At 51.4% G+C, this 14,875-nt stretch overlaps 1 protein-coding gene across 1 annotated transcript in view; it reads left to right on the plus strand.

Annotated features, from left to right (window-relative positions):
- Positions 1-13,611, plus strand: part of DNHD1 (dynein heavy chain domain 1) — an 80,616-nt gene extending 67,005 nt beyond the window's left edge. The window contains 15 exon segments of the mRNA XM_006162022.3: positions 1,814-1,963; positions 2,215-2,397; positions 2,510-2,941; positions 3,140-3,608; positions 6,892-7,212; positions 7,477-7,629; positions 7,737-7,915; positions 8,044-9,009; positions 9,201-9,387; positions 9,605-9,715; positions 9,803-10,004; positions 10,719-10,810; positions 10,958-11,107; positions 11,327-12,138; positions 12,345-13,611. Of these exon segments, the coding sequence (XP_006162084.2) occupies positions 1,814-1,963; positions 2,215-2,397; positions 2,510-2,941; positions 3,140-3,608; positions 6,892-7,212; positions 7,477-7,629; positions 7,737-7,915; positions 8,044-9,009; positions 9,201-9,387; positions 9,605-9,715; positions 9,803-10,004; positions 10,719-10,810; positions 10,958-11,107; positions 11,327-12,138; positions 12,345-12,695 (4,758 nt within the window). The 3' untranslated portion in view covers positions 12,696-13,611.
- Positions 13,612-14,875: the final 1,264 nt, after the last annotated feature.

Below are 14,875 nucleotides of genomic sequence, written 5' to 3' on the forward strand. Positions count from 1 at the left end.
GATTGCCATGTGGCCATCCCCACTGGGGGTTGATTTCTTGCTTTCTGTCTCTCTGTCTCTCTCTTTCTGGTGAGTGCATGCACCCTATAGCAAAAACCTCTCAAAAAAGCAAAAATAAAAGTAAACAGGGGCTAACAGGTGGTGTGGTGGTTAAGGTGCTGGATTCTCACATGGTCTACCATGGTTCTAGTCTCAGACCTGGTGATTTGCTTTCTCACTCTCTCTGTCTCTCTCTGGTCAAATTTAAATAATAATAATTAAATTAATCAAATTAAATAAATGTTTTTTAAAGAAGTGAGAAGAACCAGTCCCTAAGTCGGTGGTTAAGGAAACTGGATTCTCCATAGCCAATCTTGGTTCAAATCCTCACCCTGACAGCTTGAGAGAAGCATATTGGGTACATGTGCATGCGTTCTCCAAGTCCCGACAGGTTGAACAGATGAAGTGGAAGGGATTGCAGCGTGACCACATCCCACTAGGGGATACTTTTCCTCCCTCTATCTCTTTCTAGTGAGCAAAAACACCCTCTGGCAAATAAATAAATAAGCAAACAAATGAAGTACATCAAAGTTGATGACTGAAGGTTAGGTAGGATTTGGTTAGGTATAGAAGAAGGAGAGGAAAAGGAATTGCTTCAGGGACCGAAATAACAGCATGTGCAAAGTTCCAGCTACAATAGAATGTGTGCCACCTGGAAGAACTGAGTTAGGAATGGCTGAAAAGTAGAGTGCTAGGAAAGACAGACTAAGAGATGAGGTTGAAAAGACGAGTTAGGGGCCTGGTCATGGAGGCATTTCAAATGTAGGAGTGATAAGTGTCAAGGGACAAGATGATGATGAGATTCGATTTTAGAAAACCAGTCAGGTTGCAGCATGGGGAAGAGATTAGGGGAGGGGATAGAATAGAAACTGAGAGACAGTTAAGAAGCCAGTGCAGATGGTTGAGAGCAAGCGTCTGGGCAGAAGTGATGTATGTTGGAGACGGAAGAGAACACAAGAGACATTTAGGAGGGAGAACTGAAAAGCTTCCAAGATGGACTGGGTTTGGGAGAAGAGAGGAAATGAAGCCAGGGGTAACAACTGCATGTTTTCCTTAGGAAAATTTAGTTTATTTTGCTAGAGTTCTCTGAGAAAGCCCATAAGGAGAGGAGGATGTTTGCAGGGGAGCTGAGGAGCCATAACCAAGGCACTCATTCTTGGGGGAAGTCAGTAGGAAGAGCCTGTGAGACATATTAGAGATTTCCAGTACGCAGATGAATATATGATGAAGCAGGCTCGAGAGGGAGATTTTGTAATTGTTAGAATATAACAGGTAATCACGGAATGAGATTAAGGAGTGTGCGTGCAGGTGTAGGGTGAGAAGAGAAGGGAGCCTTGAAACAACTGCTGAGAAATAGTTAAGGGATGGCAGAGGAAGAGACCAAGAAAGAACAGAAGGAGAAGCTGGAGAAAGTCCAAGGAGAACATGGAATCATGAAGGCTGAGGGTAGAGGTTGCTTTAAGAGGGAGGAGGGTGTCTTCTGTGACACCTGCTGCTAACGAGTCAGGTAAGATGAGATGTAGTGGAACATCTACACGCTCGGGCTTTGGATTGAGGCTTCCTGGGCCTCTCTGGTGAGTGGCTGCTTTTCCTGCATTACTCAGGGCTGCATCAGTAAGTGTGTAGTTCCCAGACTAGTGACAGGCTTAGATCTCAGACTCTTGTCTGTGATCTATTGGAGTTCAACCTCATCACCCCAAGTCCAGGGCACCTACCCCTAAGATTCCCGCATGATCTAGGATCTGCAGCTGGAGACCCGGGTCTCTATCCACAGAGCCTCAGCATATTTCAGCAGCAGCTGGAGCAGAGCAAGCACCTGTACAAACGGCAGCTGGCAGAGTGTGAGCACCAGGAGAGCCTTGTTGAGAACCTGGCAAAGCAGCGGGATTCCCTACAGACACAGCAGGAGGCTTTCCTGGAGCAGGTGGGGTCTTCCTGCCACCTTCCGGCACAACTTCTCTCTTGGGAGAGGCTACCCACTCACAATATGCCCAGAGCAGAGGATGGAATGACTTATCATGGAACCTCCTGGGGGAGGGACAAAAGCAACAGGATGCCTTGGCAGGTGGCCTCTCATAGGGGGCTTACAGGAGGAGATGGTTCCTCCGCAAACACCTTGAAGAAAGAGCAGAGCAGCTCAGGAGCTCACCTGAGAGTGCATCTCTCCTCCTATAGATGGGCAAGGCATTTCTGGGGCCTCTGAGCCAGCTGCAGGTGGCGGATTTTGAGGAAATCCGGAGCTATCGCACACCACCGGAATCTGTGGTCCGGGTAACCAATGCACTGTGTGACCTGTTCCACCATGAAGCAGGTTGGGCCAGTGCAAAGCAGCTGTTATGCACTGAAGACTTTTATCAGGTAGGGAAGGCAGGGTACAATGAGGCATAAAGGGGAGACTTGGCAGGGCTATACTGCTGGCCAAGGTCTAGAGAATCCATACCATACATCATCTTAACACACATCCTTCTAGGAGCTGGTGTTCTTCCCCAAGGAGAAGATGACAGACTCAGAGCTGATCAAGTTAAATCTGGCTCTGAAGGCTCCAGGTTTAAGTGATGAAGCCCTGAGGGCCGTTAGCATCCCTGCAGCAAACCTGGCAGCCTGGCTCTGGGCCGTTTTGCGGTATGGGCTGGCACAGCGCCGGGGACTGCCCACGGGCCTGCTGCTGCGGCAGGTGGAGGCAGCACTGGCTCGCGAGCAGAGCCGCCTGGGCTACTACCAGTTTCGGACCCAGGAGACCCTGGAGCATACTTTGACACTGTCTAAGAAGCTGGAGAATGCCCGAGACTCCTACAGCCATGTGGCAGAGAGCCTTAGTCAGGCGCGGTGTGGCCGATATCACAAATGGCACGTAAAGGCTGCATTGCTCACACCCATGCACTCCTGGACTACACAGCTCCAGGTAACTATCTGGGAGGGAGAGATGTCCCCCCTCCTCAGTCATTTCACACCTGCCTGCTCCTTCCTGTGCCCTTACCGCCTCCTCCTGTTCTGCTCTGCCTTCCTGCTATCCTTTCCTCCACACCTCTTCCTCTGCTGTACCCTCAGCCTGCACCCTCTTCACTGGCTACAACCCCTCTGGTCTTCCCTTCCACACCAGCAACTGAAGGGACACTTCATGACTGTGTTTGGAGATGCCCTCTTGTGTTCAGCTGCCATCACCTACCTGGGTCCCTTTCCACCAGTGCGGCGCCAGGAGCTACTGGACAAGTGGTTGGCTCTGTGTAGGGGCTTTCAGCAGCCCCTGGGCCCAGATGATGTAGTGCAGGCAATGAAGCAGAAGCAGAAATCTGTCATCATGCCAAAGACGCCCCTGCTGTCCACGCGTTCTCCCTTCAGTATTCCATCCTTGCTGAGCTCTGAATCAGAACAGAACCAGTGGGATCGAGACCAGAAGCCCCAGGCAAAGTCAGCCCGCCTGGTGGGCCTGCTTCTGCGAAGTCAGAGCCACTACCGCAGCTGCCGCTGGCCTCTGCTGCTTGACCCCAGCAACCAGGCACTCATCTGGTTGAAACCGCTGCCTCGGGAAGAGAATAGAAGCTTGGCACCAGCCTCACCTGAGGATAGTGGTAAGGCCAGGGACAGCACACACAGAACTCGGTGGAGTCTAACCTGCCCACCTACCTTGGTCTCCCCATTTAATGAAGACAATGACTTTTGTTTTTAATTCATAACAGAGAATGCATATACACACATGCATGAATGTATGCATTATACACACATGAGAGAGAAAGAGAAAGGGAGGAGGAAGAGAGGCACACCCTCAACAGTGCTTTGTCATGCTGCGATCCCCTTCCCAAAGTCCTCCAATTTGATGACATCTTGGGTGTGTGGGTGCATACTCAGCATGTTTTCAGGTTGACCTAGGGTCCTGAACCTGCCATCAGCCATGTGACTTCCAGCACTGCAGTTCCATTGGCTACCAACTGTGCCACCAGGCTGGGCTGAGACACTGAATTTTTGAGCCAAAAAACTCAGATTTCATGTATACTAAATTAATTTCTTTCTCCATTTCTCACTCCTGTTGGGATTTTGGGCACACACACACACATGAACCAGCCACCCGATCTGGGACTCGAATGGTACAGTCAGCTATGTGGGTTTGAGCCACCTTAACCACCTTGCCACCAGCTGGCCCCCAAAGTAATAAATTTGGCCACTTTTTAAAACCTGTGTTATAATGATCTACAATCTATAATCTACATGACTGTTTAGTCCATGATCTTCTATTTCCCTGGTCTGTTCAGAACTATTGAAAACCTGGTCCACAATTCAGAGATACCCAGATGTATTCCATGTTCAGAAATTCCAGGGGAATATTTCTATTGGTTCTGTGTGGATCAGGGACCCATCTGGGTAGAGTATCAGAAGGAACATTTCCTAGGAGAAGGAAGGGAGAATGTTTCTATCCCAGAAGGAGTTGAGAGTTGAGTTGGTAAGAAAAATGTGACCTTATTTGGAAAAAAGGTCTTTGCATGTATCATTAAGCTAAGGACTTAGAAATGAAATCATCTTGATCATCACCTGGGTTGTCCCTAAAACCTAGGACAAGTATCCTGATAAGAGGCAGAAGAGAAGACATAGACACACAGAGAAGGCCATGTAGAAATGGAAGCAAATACTGAACCTAGGCAGCTATAAGCCAGGGAACATGTAGAACCACCAGAAGCTGAAAGAGGCAAGGAGGGAGTCTCCCTAGAGAGTGTTACCTGGCTGCCACTTCGATTTCAGATTTCTGGCACTAGAACTATGAGAGAAAAGGTTTCTGTTGTTTTCAGTCACGAGGTTTGCGTTCATTTGTTATGGCCAGCCTATGCATCTAATACCTACCTCACCTGCTGCCCTTACATGCATCATGTCAGAGCTGCCCTCCATCAGGAAGCAAAGGTTTTCTGGAAGTCCAAATTCCCACATGTGGTAAGCAGAAATGTGGTCCCTGTGACCTGTGTCTAATATTCACAGGTGTTACTACCGTGGTTGTTATGTCTCATGGCAAGGAGGCCTTTGGAGATGTTATCAAGGTTTCTAATCAGTGGACCTAGAGACAGAAATATTATCCTGGATTAGCTGGGTCGGCCCAGTGTAATCAAATGAGCCCTTCAAAGCAGAAAGGAAGAAAGAAGAGGGAAACAGATATTTGAAACATAAGAAGGATTAATAAACTATTGTGACTTGAAGATGGAAGGGGGCAACAGAACAAATGTGAGAAGGAAACGAGTTCTATGGAAAACCAGTAAGCTCCAGTCCAGCTGCAGCATTGTAAGTGGGAAGGTCCTGCTGTGCGATGGTTGAGGCTACGTGGGAGGCCTGGTTCAACTCCTGGCCCAAACTAAACAGTCCGGCACAGTGGTGCACACCTGTGGTCCTACTTGACTGGGAAGCTAGGGCAGTAGGACCACAATGAGACCCTGTCAAAAAAGAAAAACACCTCTCTCTCCTGCTCTCTCTCTCTCTCTCAAAACAAAACAACAACAACAACAACAAAAACAAAAACAGTAAACCTGGAAGGAGGGTCCCAGTCCCCAGATGAGAGCTATAGCCCCAGCTGATATCTTGATTTTATCCCAGTGTAACCATGAGCAGAGAATCCAGCCATGCTGTACAGGGCTGTGAGATAATAAACGAGTATTGCTTCAAGCTGCTAGGTTTGTAGTGATGTCTTAGCAATAGAAAATGAACATACTAGGGCCAGCTAGTGACATGGTGGTTAGGTGGCTGGATCCCACCTGGCCAACTATGCAGTTCAAGTCCTAGAACTAGAGGCTTGAAAAACACACAGGGCATGTGTGTGCGTGCATGTGTGTGTGTGTGTGTGTGTGTGTGTGTGTGTGTGTATGCCCAATTTCCCAAGAGGGGGATCAAGGAGAAGAGACCATGGCATGACCATCCCCCTGGGGTGTGACTTCTCACGTTCCCTCCCTCTGGCTTTTTCCAGCGAGCATACGGAAAATTAATTAATTAATTAATTAATGCACTAAACTATGGGTTTGGCAATCCCACTTGCAAGAGAACCTAGGGAAATAAAATAAGTATGTATTTTCTCTAGCTGCTGCATTGAAGAGGCAAGGAAAAGGGGGATTAAGAATGACTGCTCATCAGTCATGCAAGTCCACCATACTGTCCATGACTTGGCTAAGTCCATGGTTTATGATCTTTCACTCGCAAGTCACTACTTCCAGGCACCAATTTCTACATTAGTGAAGACTCTTTTTAGTCGACAGTGCAGAATTTACTTTAGTAAAAAATGGAAATGTGTGAACTCTTCTAAGTAACTGACTGAAAGGACAGGAATGGAGCCAATTTCAGGGATAACCCCCTCCTAAGATTTTTAGACTAACAGCCAACACTTATTGAATGCTTACCATGTTGCAGACTCAGTGCATTGTATGTATCATTTCATCTAATCGCCACAGAAACCCCATAAAGTCCTCACTAATATCAATCCCATTTTGCAGCTAAGGATGTTGAATCAGAGAGAGCTTAAAATGTAACTTTCCCGGGACCAGCAGTTAGCGTAATGGTTATGTTGCTGGACTCCCACGTAGCTGACCGCAGTTCACGTCCGGGACCCGGTGGCTTAAAACTCACGCCAGGCGCGTGTGCGTGCGTGCCCAAGATCCCGGGAGGAGAATGGAGGAGAAGGGATTGTGGCATGACCATCCCCCCTGGGGGGTGATTTCTTGCTTTCTGTCTCTATGTCTCTCTCTGTCTGGCGAGCGCACGTGCCCTATAACTGTAAAAAAACTGTAACTTTCCTAAGATCTCTTTCCTGCAGTCCACCCCTCATGAAACGGAGCCCTTCTGAGCCCAATTCCTTCCTCCCCTGAGAGCTCCTCTGCGTCTCTGTCCCAGGGAGAGGCCTCAAGAGAAATCAAAACAGAAGGAATAAAGAGAACACAGAGAAGGAAGATGTTGACAGTGAAGAAGATGAGTCTAAGGACCAGGAAGAAGAGAGGAAAGCAGAGGAGGAGAAGAACAAAGAGGAGATGATGGAGCAAGAACAAGAGCAAATGGAGAATGGAGAAGGAGAAGAGGAAGAGGAGGAGAGTGAGACAGAGAGAAAGGGGTCAAAGCCAGCCTCCGAAGCTCAGTCTCCACCTCTTCCCAATCTCACTGTGCTCTCAGGTGCTGACCCAGAGCTGGGTCCTCAGCTCCAGAGGGCAGCTGCTGGTGGTGAGAATCGGTCCCCACCCACCATGTCCTTCTTTTGTCCTCTCCTCATGCTGACCCCCTGCCCCCGACAGGCCTCTAATACCTCAGTCTGACCTCAGTTCCTGTCCAACCCAGGCACTAACTAGATTGAGGATTCCTGAGGGCAAACTCTCCTATCCGTTGGGGGGTGGGGGGGCAGGGGGGCTGGTCAGAAGCCAGATCTTGTCACGGGGTGGGATATGGGTGCTGGCACTGTGGGTAGGTGTCTTTGACTCCCCTTCACAGGCCTGCCTGTGCTACTGACCAACATGGAACTGGGCCTAGAATGCCAAGAACTACATTGGTTGCTGCAGCGGGAGCAGCTGAGCCCACCCCAAGTGCAGCCTGGCTTCTGTCTTTATCTGAGCACTACCCTCCCCCTCCATGCCTTGGAAAAAGGTAAGGCCCGCAGCCGGCTCAGGATGTAGTTGGAGCCATAATCCCTGTTCACCCCACCCCCGGCTCTGCCGAGGAGAAGGAGCTAAGCGTCTCCATGTGACCCCCAGTGCTAGGTTGTAAACTTCTAAAAGGGCTGAATGTGCTGGATCTGGGCCTGAACATGAAAATACTAGAAGAGCAGATGCTGCATGAAATTGTGTACCGAGAGAGACCTGGACTTGAGACCCGCTGGCAGGACCTGAAGATCGGAACTATAGATACCTGTGAAGCCATGGAGATTGCGGAGGTGCTTGGGGGGCCAGCTGAGGGGTTGGGATGAGCATTGAAAGGGCCCAGGAATGGGTTAGTGATGCCTGCAGGTGTGTGGGGACTGGGGCAAAGGGTCAGATCCATTCAATAAATGACCACACGCAGGAACGACTGCTCACGATGCTGCTGTTCAAGAACCAAAAGCAACTGCAACCATCCAAGTTTCTGCGGCACCTGGTGAGGGCCCAGGCGGGGCTGTGTCAACTGCGTGCCCATTTCGAGGAGCTAGAGGAGCAGAGGCTGCAGGAAGTGGCATTGTGGGAACCCTATCAGTGTGTGGTTCAGCACGGAATGGCCATGATAAAGGCCCTAAGCCCCCTGCAGAACCTGCTGCCCTTTTTCCGTATGGGCCCAGAGAACTGGCTGACAGCCACCAAGCAGGCCCTGGACAGCATGAACCCAAATGAGATGCAGCATGGGGAGGACCTGGCCAGCCATCTGCTGCAGTTGAGAACACACCTGACCCGCCAGCTACTGGGCAGTGCTGTGGCCATGGTGGGCCTGACCCACGTACGCTTGGTGGGTGCTTTGGGAGCTTTGGCTCTGCTGCAAGTGACGAAAAAGGCATCAGAGCTGGAGATTCTGGCCTTCTGGCCTGGACTGGCAGCCTCTCCCAGCATAGGTCATGGCAAACTAGTTCCAGATGTGGCCCGACCAGCCTGGCTAGGGCCGAGAGCTTGGCACGAGTGTGGGTTGTTAGAGCTGCTGCCCCCATTTGCTGGGCTGCGTGCATCCCTGGCAGGCCATTCCAGTGTTTGGCAGGCTTACCTGTCACTGTCATCCACAGTGCTGGGTCCTGCACCTGGGCCAGGACCTGGGCCACTCAGTCTCCTTCAGAAGCTGATCCTCTGGCGTGTGCTCCGACCTGAGTGCCTAGCAGGAGCCCTAGCAGACTTCACCACCAGCCTCCTGGGCCGGCCCCTAGAGGAAAACCTGGGCGCCCACACCATCCCCTTTGAACATAGTCAGGCTATTCGGCCCATGCTGATCTTATTGCCACCAGCTGGTCACCCCACGGCCATCCTGCATCCGCTGACTGTCATCCAGAAACTGGCTGCCACACATGAGCAGGTTTGTATCTCGCCACAGTGATTGGGTTCCTGTGGGCTGGGATGGAGTATAGGAGTTCCCATCCACAGTATGCCCACGGATCTTTCTGGATTATGCAGAGACTTTTCAGATCATTGTGACATTATTCGGGGTCCCTTGGGTTACCCCAGGGCCACGTCGAGTCACAGTGTCATCTCTCTATTGGTCCCCAGGGGCAGAAGCATCTGCAGGTGATAGCCCTGGGTTCTGAAGCCTGGGACCCGGTCTCAGCTGTGGTCAGCAGGCTACACCAGGCTATGCACAAGGGGCACTGGCTTGTGCTGGATAACTGTCATCTGATGCCCCATTGGCCTAAAGAGCTGCTACAGCCCTTGCTGGGGCTGTCAGATGGAGCTCAGGGTAGGTTTGCTCCCGAGAGATGGCACCCAGGATCCTCTCATACCCTGTGGCTCAAGTTTGTACTTGGCTGTATGATTGAATCCCTTGCTACAAGCCTATCCTCTTGGCCTTGTATCTGACTCCTGAAACCCCAGTTTCATGCCTGACCCCCAGACTTGTGTCTGACCCTCGACCTGAAGACTAATCTCAGCCCCATATCTGACCCTACTGATCTCAGACCTGGAATTGGAGCTGCTTTCAGTCCAACCTGAAAGGAATAGGATCACTGTCCACAGAGATTTCCGACTTTGGCTTATCGTGTCTGCAGAGGCCAGTGCTTCCTTGCCAGGTGAGGGGCTTTCCCCCTACAGGCTGGCGAATTGGAGTGGAGAAAGCAACTACGCTGTGCTGACTCAGCCCTGTCCTTCCTCCCCAGCTGTGCTGACTCAGCGAGCCATGCCGGTTTTCTGGGACCAGTCTCTGGACCTGGGCCATGTCTTGATCGACAGTGTGGAGCTAGCGCAGCAAGGACTCCACATGCAACCCTCGACCCAGACTTTGCCTCTGGTCCTGTTACACAGCCTCCTGCTACACCGGCAGCTCTATGGAATCCGGCTGCAGGCACACAGGGGGCGCTGGTGAGGGACCCCGCCCTCCTGCTTAGTCACTCAGCACACTCAGTTGGCATTGGGTCATAAAAGCAGAGGCAAATAAGGTAGAAATGAGGCTTTTCTGAACACAGAGAACTAAGCTCAGCAGAGGCACAAGACTTCAGTGTGGCTGTGGTAAACATGCTGGGGGTTGAGGAGGGAAAGGTGAGGCTCAATGTAAAGGGCTTTAAGACTGCTGCAAGGAGCCCGGTTTTATCTCAAGGGTAATGAGAACCCACTGAAGGGTTTTTTGTAGAAGCATGAGCCTTTTCATCTATCGGAAAGACCATGCTGGCTGCAATGTGGAGAATGGACCAGAGGAGACAGACTGGAGGCAAGCGGGAGAGCTGGAGGCTCTGGCAGTCTCTAGGGAAGAGGCGTGGTATGGGTGGCAGAGACCAGGGAAATAGTCACAGCAATCAATGTGAGGGGAGGAAGAAGGAACAGTGAAGGATGACTCCCAGGTTTCTGCCTTAGACAACTGGGTGGCTGCGGGGACCTCTCACTGGAATAGGAGGTGGACACGTTTTATGGGGGAAACGACCTCTGCAGTTGAAAGCGCGTTCTGTTTGAGATGCCAGATGGCGGTGCCTAGTGAGCACTCCCAGGCCCAGTGCTCAGGAGAGAGGTTTGAGCTGGAGAAAAGATCTCCACACCCTGTAGGTGATATTTGAAACCCTACTTTCTGCTCTTCTCCCTCAGGAGTCAAGCAACCCTGACCCAGGTGCTTCAGACCCAAGGTCAGCTGTGGGCCAGCCTCAGCAATCCCAGTGTTGCCATGCAGGAGCTGACTGGTGAGACCCCCCCTCTCCATGCAGAGCCCCAGAAGAGCAAGGACAGGGCTGGGGTGGGAATACTGATACCCCGACATCCTTCATAACTTTGGGAGTGGGGTGGAAACTAGAAGAGCTTGAACTGAGGGTCTCCCACCTCATCCTCAGCCTCAGTTTTCTATGGGGCTCCAGTGGGGGACGTCAACGACAGGGAGGCTCTGATTAGCCTCGTGAAAGCCTGCCTGAGCCCCAGGAGTGGGAGCGGGGTCCAACCACACACACCCCGGCATCTGCTGGCCACGCTGATGCCCAGCCCAGGTAAGTCCCGCACAAATTCTTGTGTTGGGGTGGGAACAGTGCAGGGTAGTGCCGCCCCCACAGGAACGTGGAGAGCGCTCCTAAGAAAGATATGTGAGGGGACAGGATCCGCACAGCTGGGGGGAAGAAGAGATCGCACAGTGTCAAAGGAAGACCTGCTCTCTGGGGCTGCGGAAGGAAGAGTCCATCTTGTCCCTCACTCTCACCTCCCTCCCCAAGAGCTCGGGGAGCCGGATGCGATCGCCGAGTGCAAGGCCCAGATGCGCCTACTGCCCACGCCATCAGAGCCTCGGATGTGCGGACTGAGCGAGGGCCCCCAGACCTGGCTGTTGAGACTCCAGAGCCGCGCTCTCCTGAGTGCGCTGCAGCGCAGCTTGCCCAGGTGGGTTCCGGCTGCTCGCGAAGCGGAGCGACGCACAGAAAAGCGGCTGCGGCAACGCCTAGCGCAAGCCTTGCGAAGGCTGGAGTCGCTGCAGGCTCTACTGACCGACGCTACTCGCCAGGAGGAGTATACAACCCCTGCCCAACCCGCGGCGCTGGGGCCGCATACCCGGCGACCTCTGGAGGCCTTCCTGGAGAGCGAGGCGCTGGAACTGAGACAGCTGGTAGGCTTGCTACAGCGCGACCTGCGCTGCCTGTGGCAGCAGCTGAAGGGCGGCCCCCCGTGCGCCTCCCGGCGCTGTGTCGCGGTGGCCCACGCTCTCTGGACTGGCCTCCTACCCCCACCTTGGCGACTCCATGCGCCCGCCAGTCTGCAGCCGCCCTGGCACTGGCTGGGGCAGCTGTCGCGCCGGGGCCAGTTGCTGGTTCGCTACTTGGCGGTGGGCGTGGACGCCCGCACAAACGCACCCGAACGCGTCTTTCACCTGTCAGCCTTTTGCCACCCGCGCCGCCTGCTGCTGGCACTGCGTTGGGAGGCTGCCCTGCACCAGTACGTGCCCAGCCCGAATGTCTCAGGTAGCCGAGGCCTCGGCTCCAGCCAACTCCCGCATAAACGTCAGGAGCTGAACGGCAGCCCTCTGCACCTTCGGGTATCTTCCTACCACTCTTCGTCCCCAATTCCTCTCCCTCTAAGCCCCCTATTACATCTCGCGGTTACCCTACCTTGCCTTCCCGTGATCTTACCTTGAAGCCCGCCCCCCTTAGCCCCATTTTCTCCTCTAATCTCGTTCCTCCACGACCCAACCACCTCCGCCCTGCAGCTTAGCTTTGCCTGACCACCTTCTGGCGCCCCCAGGTGGAGAATGACCCAAATCCCACGATCCCAGAGATGGGGCTGCTGCTGATCGGGCTACAGGTCCTGCACGCAGAATGGGACCCGATCGCTGGGGCCCTGCAGGACAATCCTTCCAGCCAGCCCAGCCCACTGCCTCCAGTCAGCGTCAGTGCCCGGGCCCCAGTTGCCAGTGACTTGCCACATTCTGCGGGACTGGCTGTGTACTCCTGCCCTGTGTACATGGCAGGACCTCTTGGCACCACGAAGCTGCACAGCAGGAACATCTTAATGCACCTGCCCCTGCCCACGAAGCTCAGCCCAGCCACCTGTGTCCAACGCAGAGTCCATGTGTGCAGTCCACCCCTGATCTGAGCCCTCTACTAAAATAAAGTTGTAGCAATTTCTGAGATCTGGAAGGAGTAGGGTGAGCACACTGAAAGTGTAGACTTACACATATGGAGGGGAAAGCACATGTGCACAGTGGAAAGAGGAAGTGCATTCACAGGGAAGGTAGAAGAGGGCGTGGCGTGTGCCTAGTAGCTGGAGAAGGGAGAGCACAGGTACCCCTGGGGGAGCGAGACCAAGTATTCATCAAGGGGCTAAGCAGATCCAGCAATGGCTAGCATCCAGAATCCTGAATCCTTGCCCTGCTCTCTACTGTGGTCTCAGCAGCTGCAATAAAGCCACGAGGGATATTTTGGGGACCTTGAGAAGTCAAAATGCTTTCTTAAAGCATTTAATGGTATTATGGAGAATGTTCCAATCCTAACTTATCCCTACTTAATGATGAGTTCCGAGACCAGACACATGACAAACAAAAGCAAAGTAAGACACAAGGCCCTGTGTTCACTCAACAATTCGTAATTGATGCTCCTCAGAAGCAGGTGTTCTTCCAGGCACTGATGAGGCTATTCTAGTGCATGGCAACAGGCAGTAAAATGCCATCATAAACAATCTGGATGGTTTGAAGTGCTATAATGAAAACAAAACAGGCCTGTGTGTTATAGAGTGACCAGGTGGAGCAAGTAATAAAGTTTGGGTGGTCAGGGAAGGCTTTCTGAATATCCGAGAGCTATTTGAAGGAGTATTCAGGTAAAGCCTTCGGCAGGTGCAAGTCTTGAGGCAGGAACAGTCTTGATATGCTCAAGGAACAGAATATGTAGCATGGTGAGAGAGAGGTAGGAGGGTTCAAAATGACAGAGAAGTATAGAAAGGGGTAGATCACATGGTTATAGTAATGGGCTTATATTTTCGAAAATGATAAGAATCTATTGAAGAGCAGTAGGTAGAAGACATGATCTACTTTGCATTTTCCAAAGGTCACTCTGTTCTGTGGTGGGTGAATGGTAGAAAAGTATGAGTAACAAGGAGGTTCTATTTGGACTCAAGCGAAGTAATGCAAGGAAGAGATGATGGAGCTTGGACTAGAGTCCTAACAAGAGAGAGAGAAAATCGATACTTTTTTTTTTAAAGAAAGTTTTTTTTTTTTGAGAGTTTTTTTTGCTATAGGGCACATGTGCTTGCCAGAAGAGACAGAGAGACAGACCTGCAAAGGAGATGGCCATGCTGCAATCCCTTCTCTTCCATTCTCCTCCCGAGATTTTGGGCATGCACATACACATGCCTGGTGTGAGTTTAAGCCCCCGGATCCGGGACTCGAACTCTGGTCAACTACATGGGAGTCCAGCAGTGTAGCCATTATGCTATCTACTGGTCTCATGAGAGTTTTGTTTTCTTTTTTTTTTTTTAAGAGAGATTTTATAGGGCACATGTGCTCACCAGAGAGACAGAGAAACAGAAAGCGAGAAATCACCCCCCAGGGGAGATGGCTATGCCACAATCCCTTCTCTTTTACTTTCCTCTCAGGATTTTAGGCATGCACATACATGTGCCTGGTGTGTTTCAAGCTGCTGGATCCGGGACTTGAACCATAGTTGGCCATGTGGTTGGCCTAATCTGGTGATAAAACCATGATGCCATCTGCTGGTCCCCAAAATCGATACATTTATGAAATATTCTTGGGATATTTCATAAATATCCCAAGCAGTTGGCATAGTGGTTAAGGCTCTGGATTCCCATGTGGCCAACCCCAGTTTGAATCTCCAAACCTGGCAGCTTGAAAACTCATGCCAGCCTTGTGTGTGTGCATACCCAAAATCCTGAGAGGAGAACAGAGAAGAAGAGATTATGGTGTCGCTACCTCTCCCCCAGCAGGGGGGGGGTAATTTCTTGCTTTCTGTCTCTCTGTCTCTATTGGCCAAGAGTAAAAATCTCTTTAAAAAAAGAAGGGAAAAAAAGGAATATTCCTGAGGTCAAGCCAGCAGTATTGATGGACTGGATGTGGAGAATGGGAGATACTAGATTTTAGGCTTGAGCAACTGTATGGGTCATAGTGTCATTAACTGAGATGGAAAATTTGAGGGAGCTTCAGGTTGGAGATAAGGATCAAGAGTTCTGCTTTGATGTTATTATGAGTTGTGCAATTCCATGCTATCCCAGGGCAAGCCTGGCTGGTAAAAGGTGGATTCGAGTATGCAGAGCTAAAGGCCAAC

This window comes from Tupaia chinensis, unplaced genomic scaffold (genome assembly GCF_000334495.1).
Source record: "Tupaia chinensis unplaced genomic scaffold, TupChi_1.0 Scaffold139491_1, whole genome shotgun sequence".
Taxonomy (NCBI): domain Eukaryota; kingdom Metazoa; phylum Chordata; class Mammalia; order Scandentia; family Tupaiidae; genus Tupaia; species Tupaia belangeri.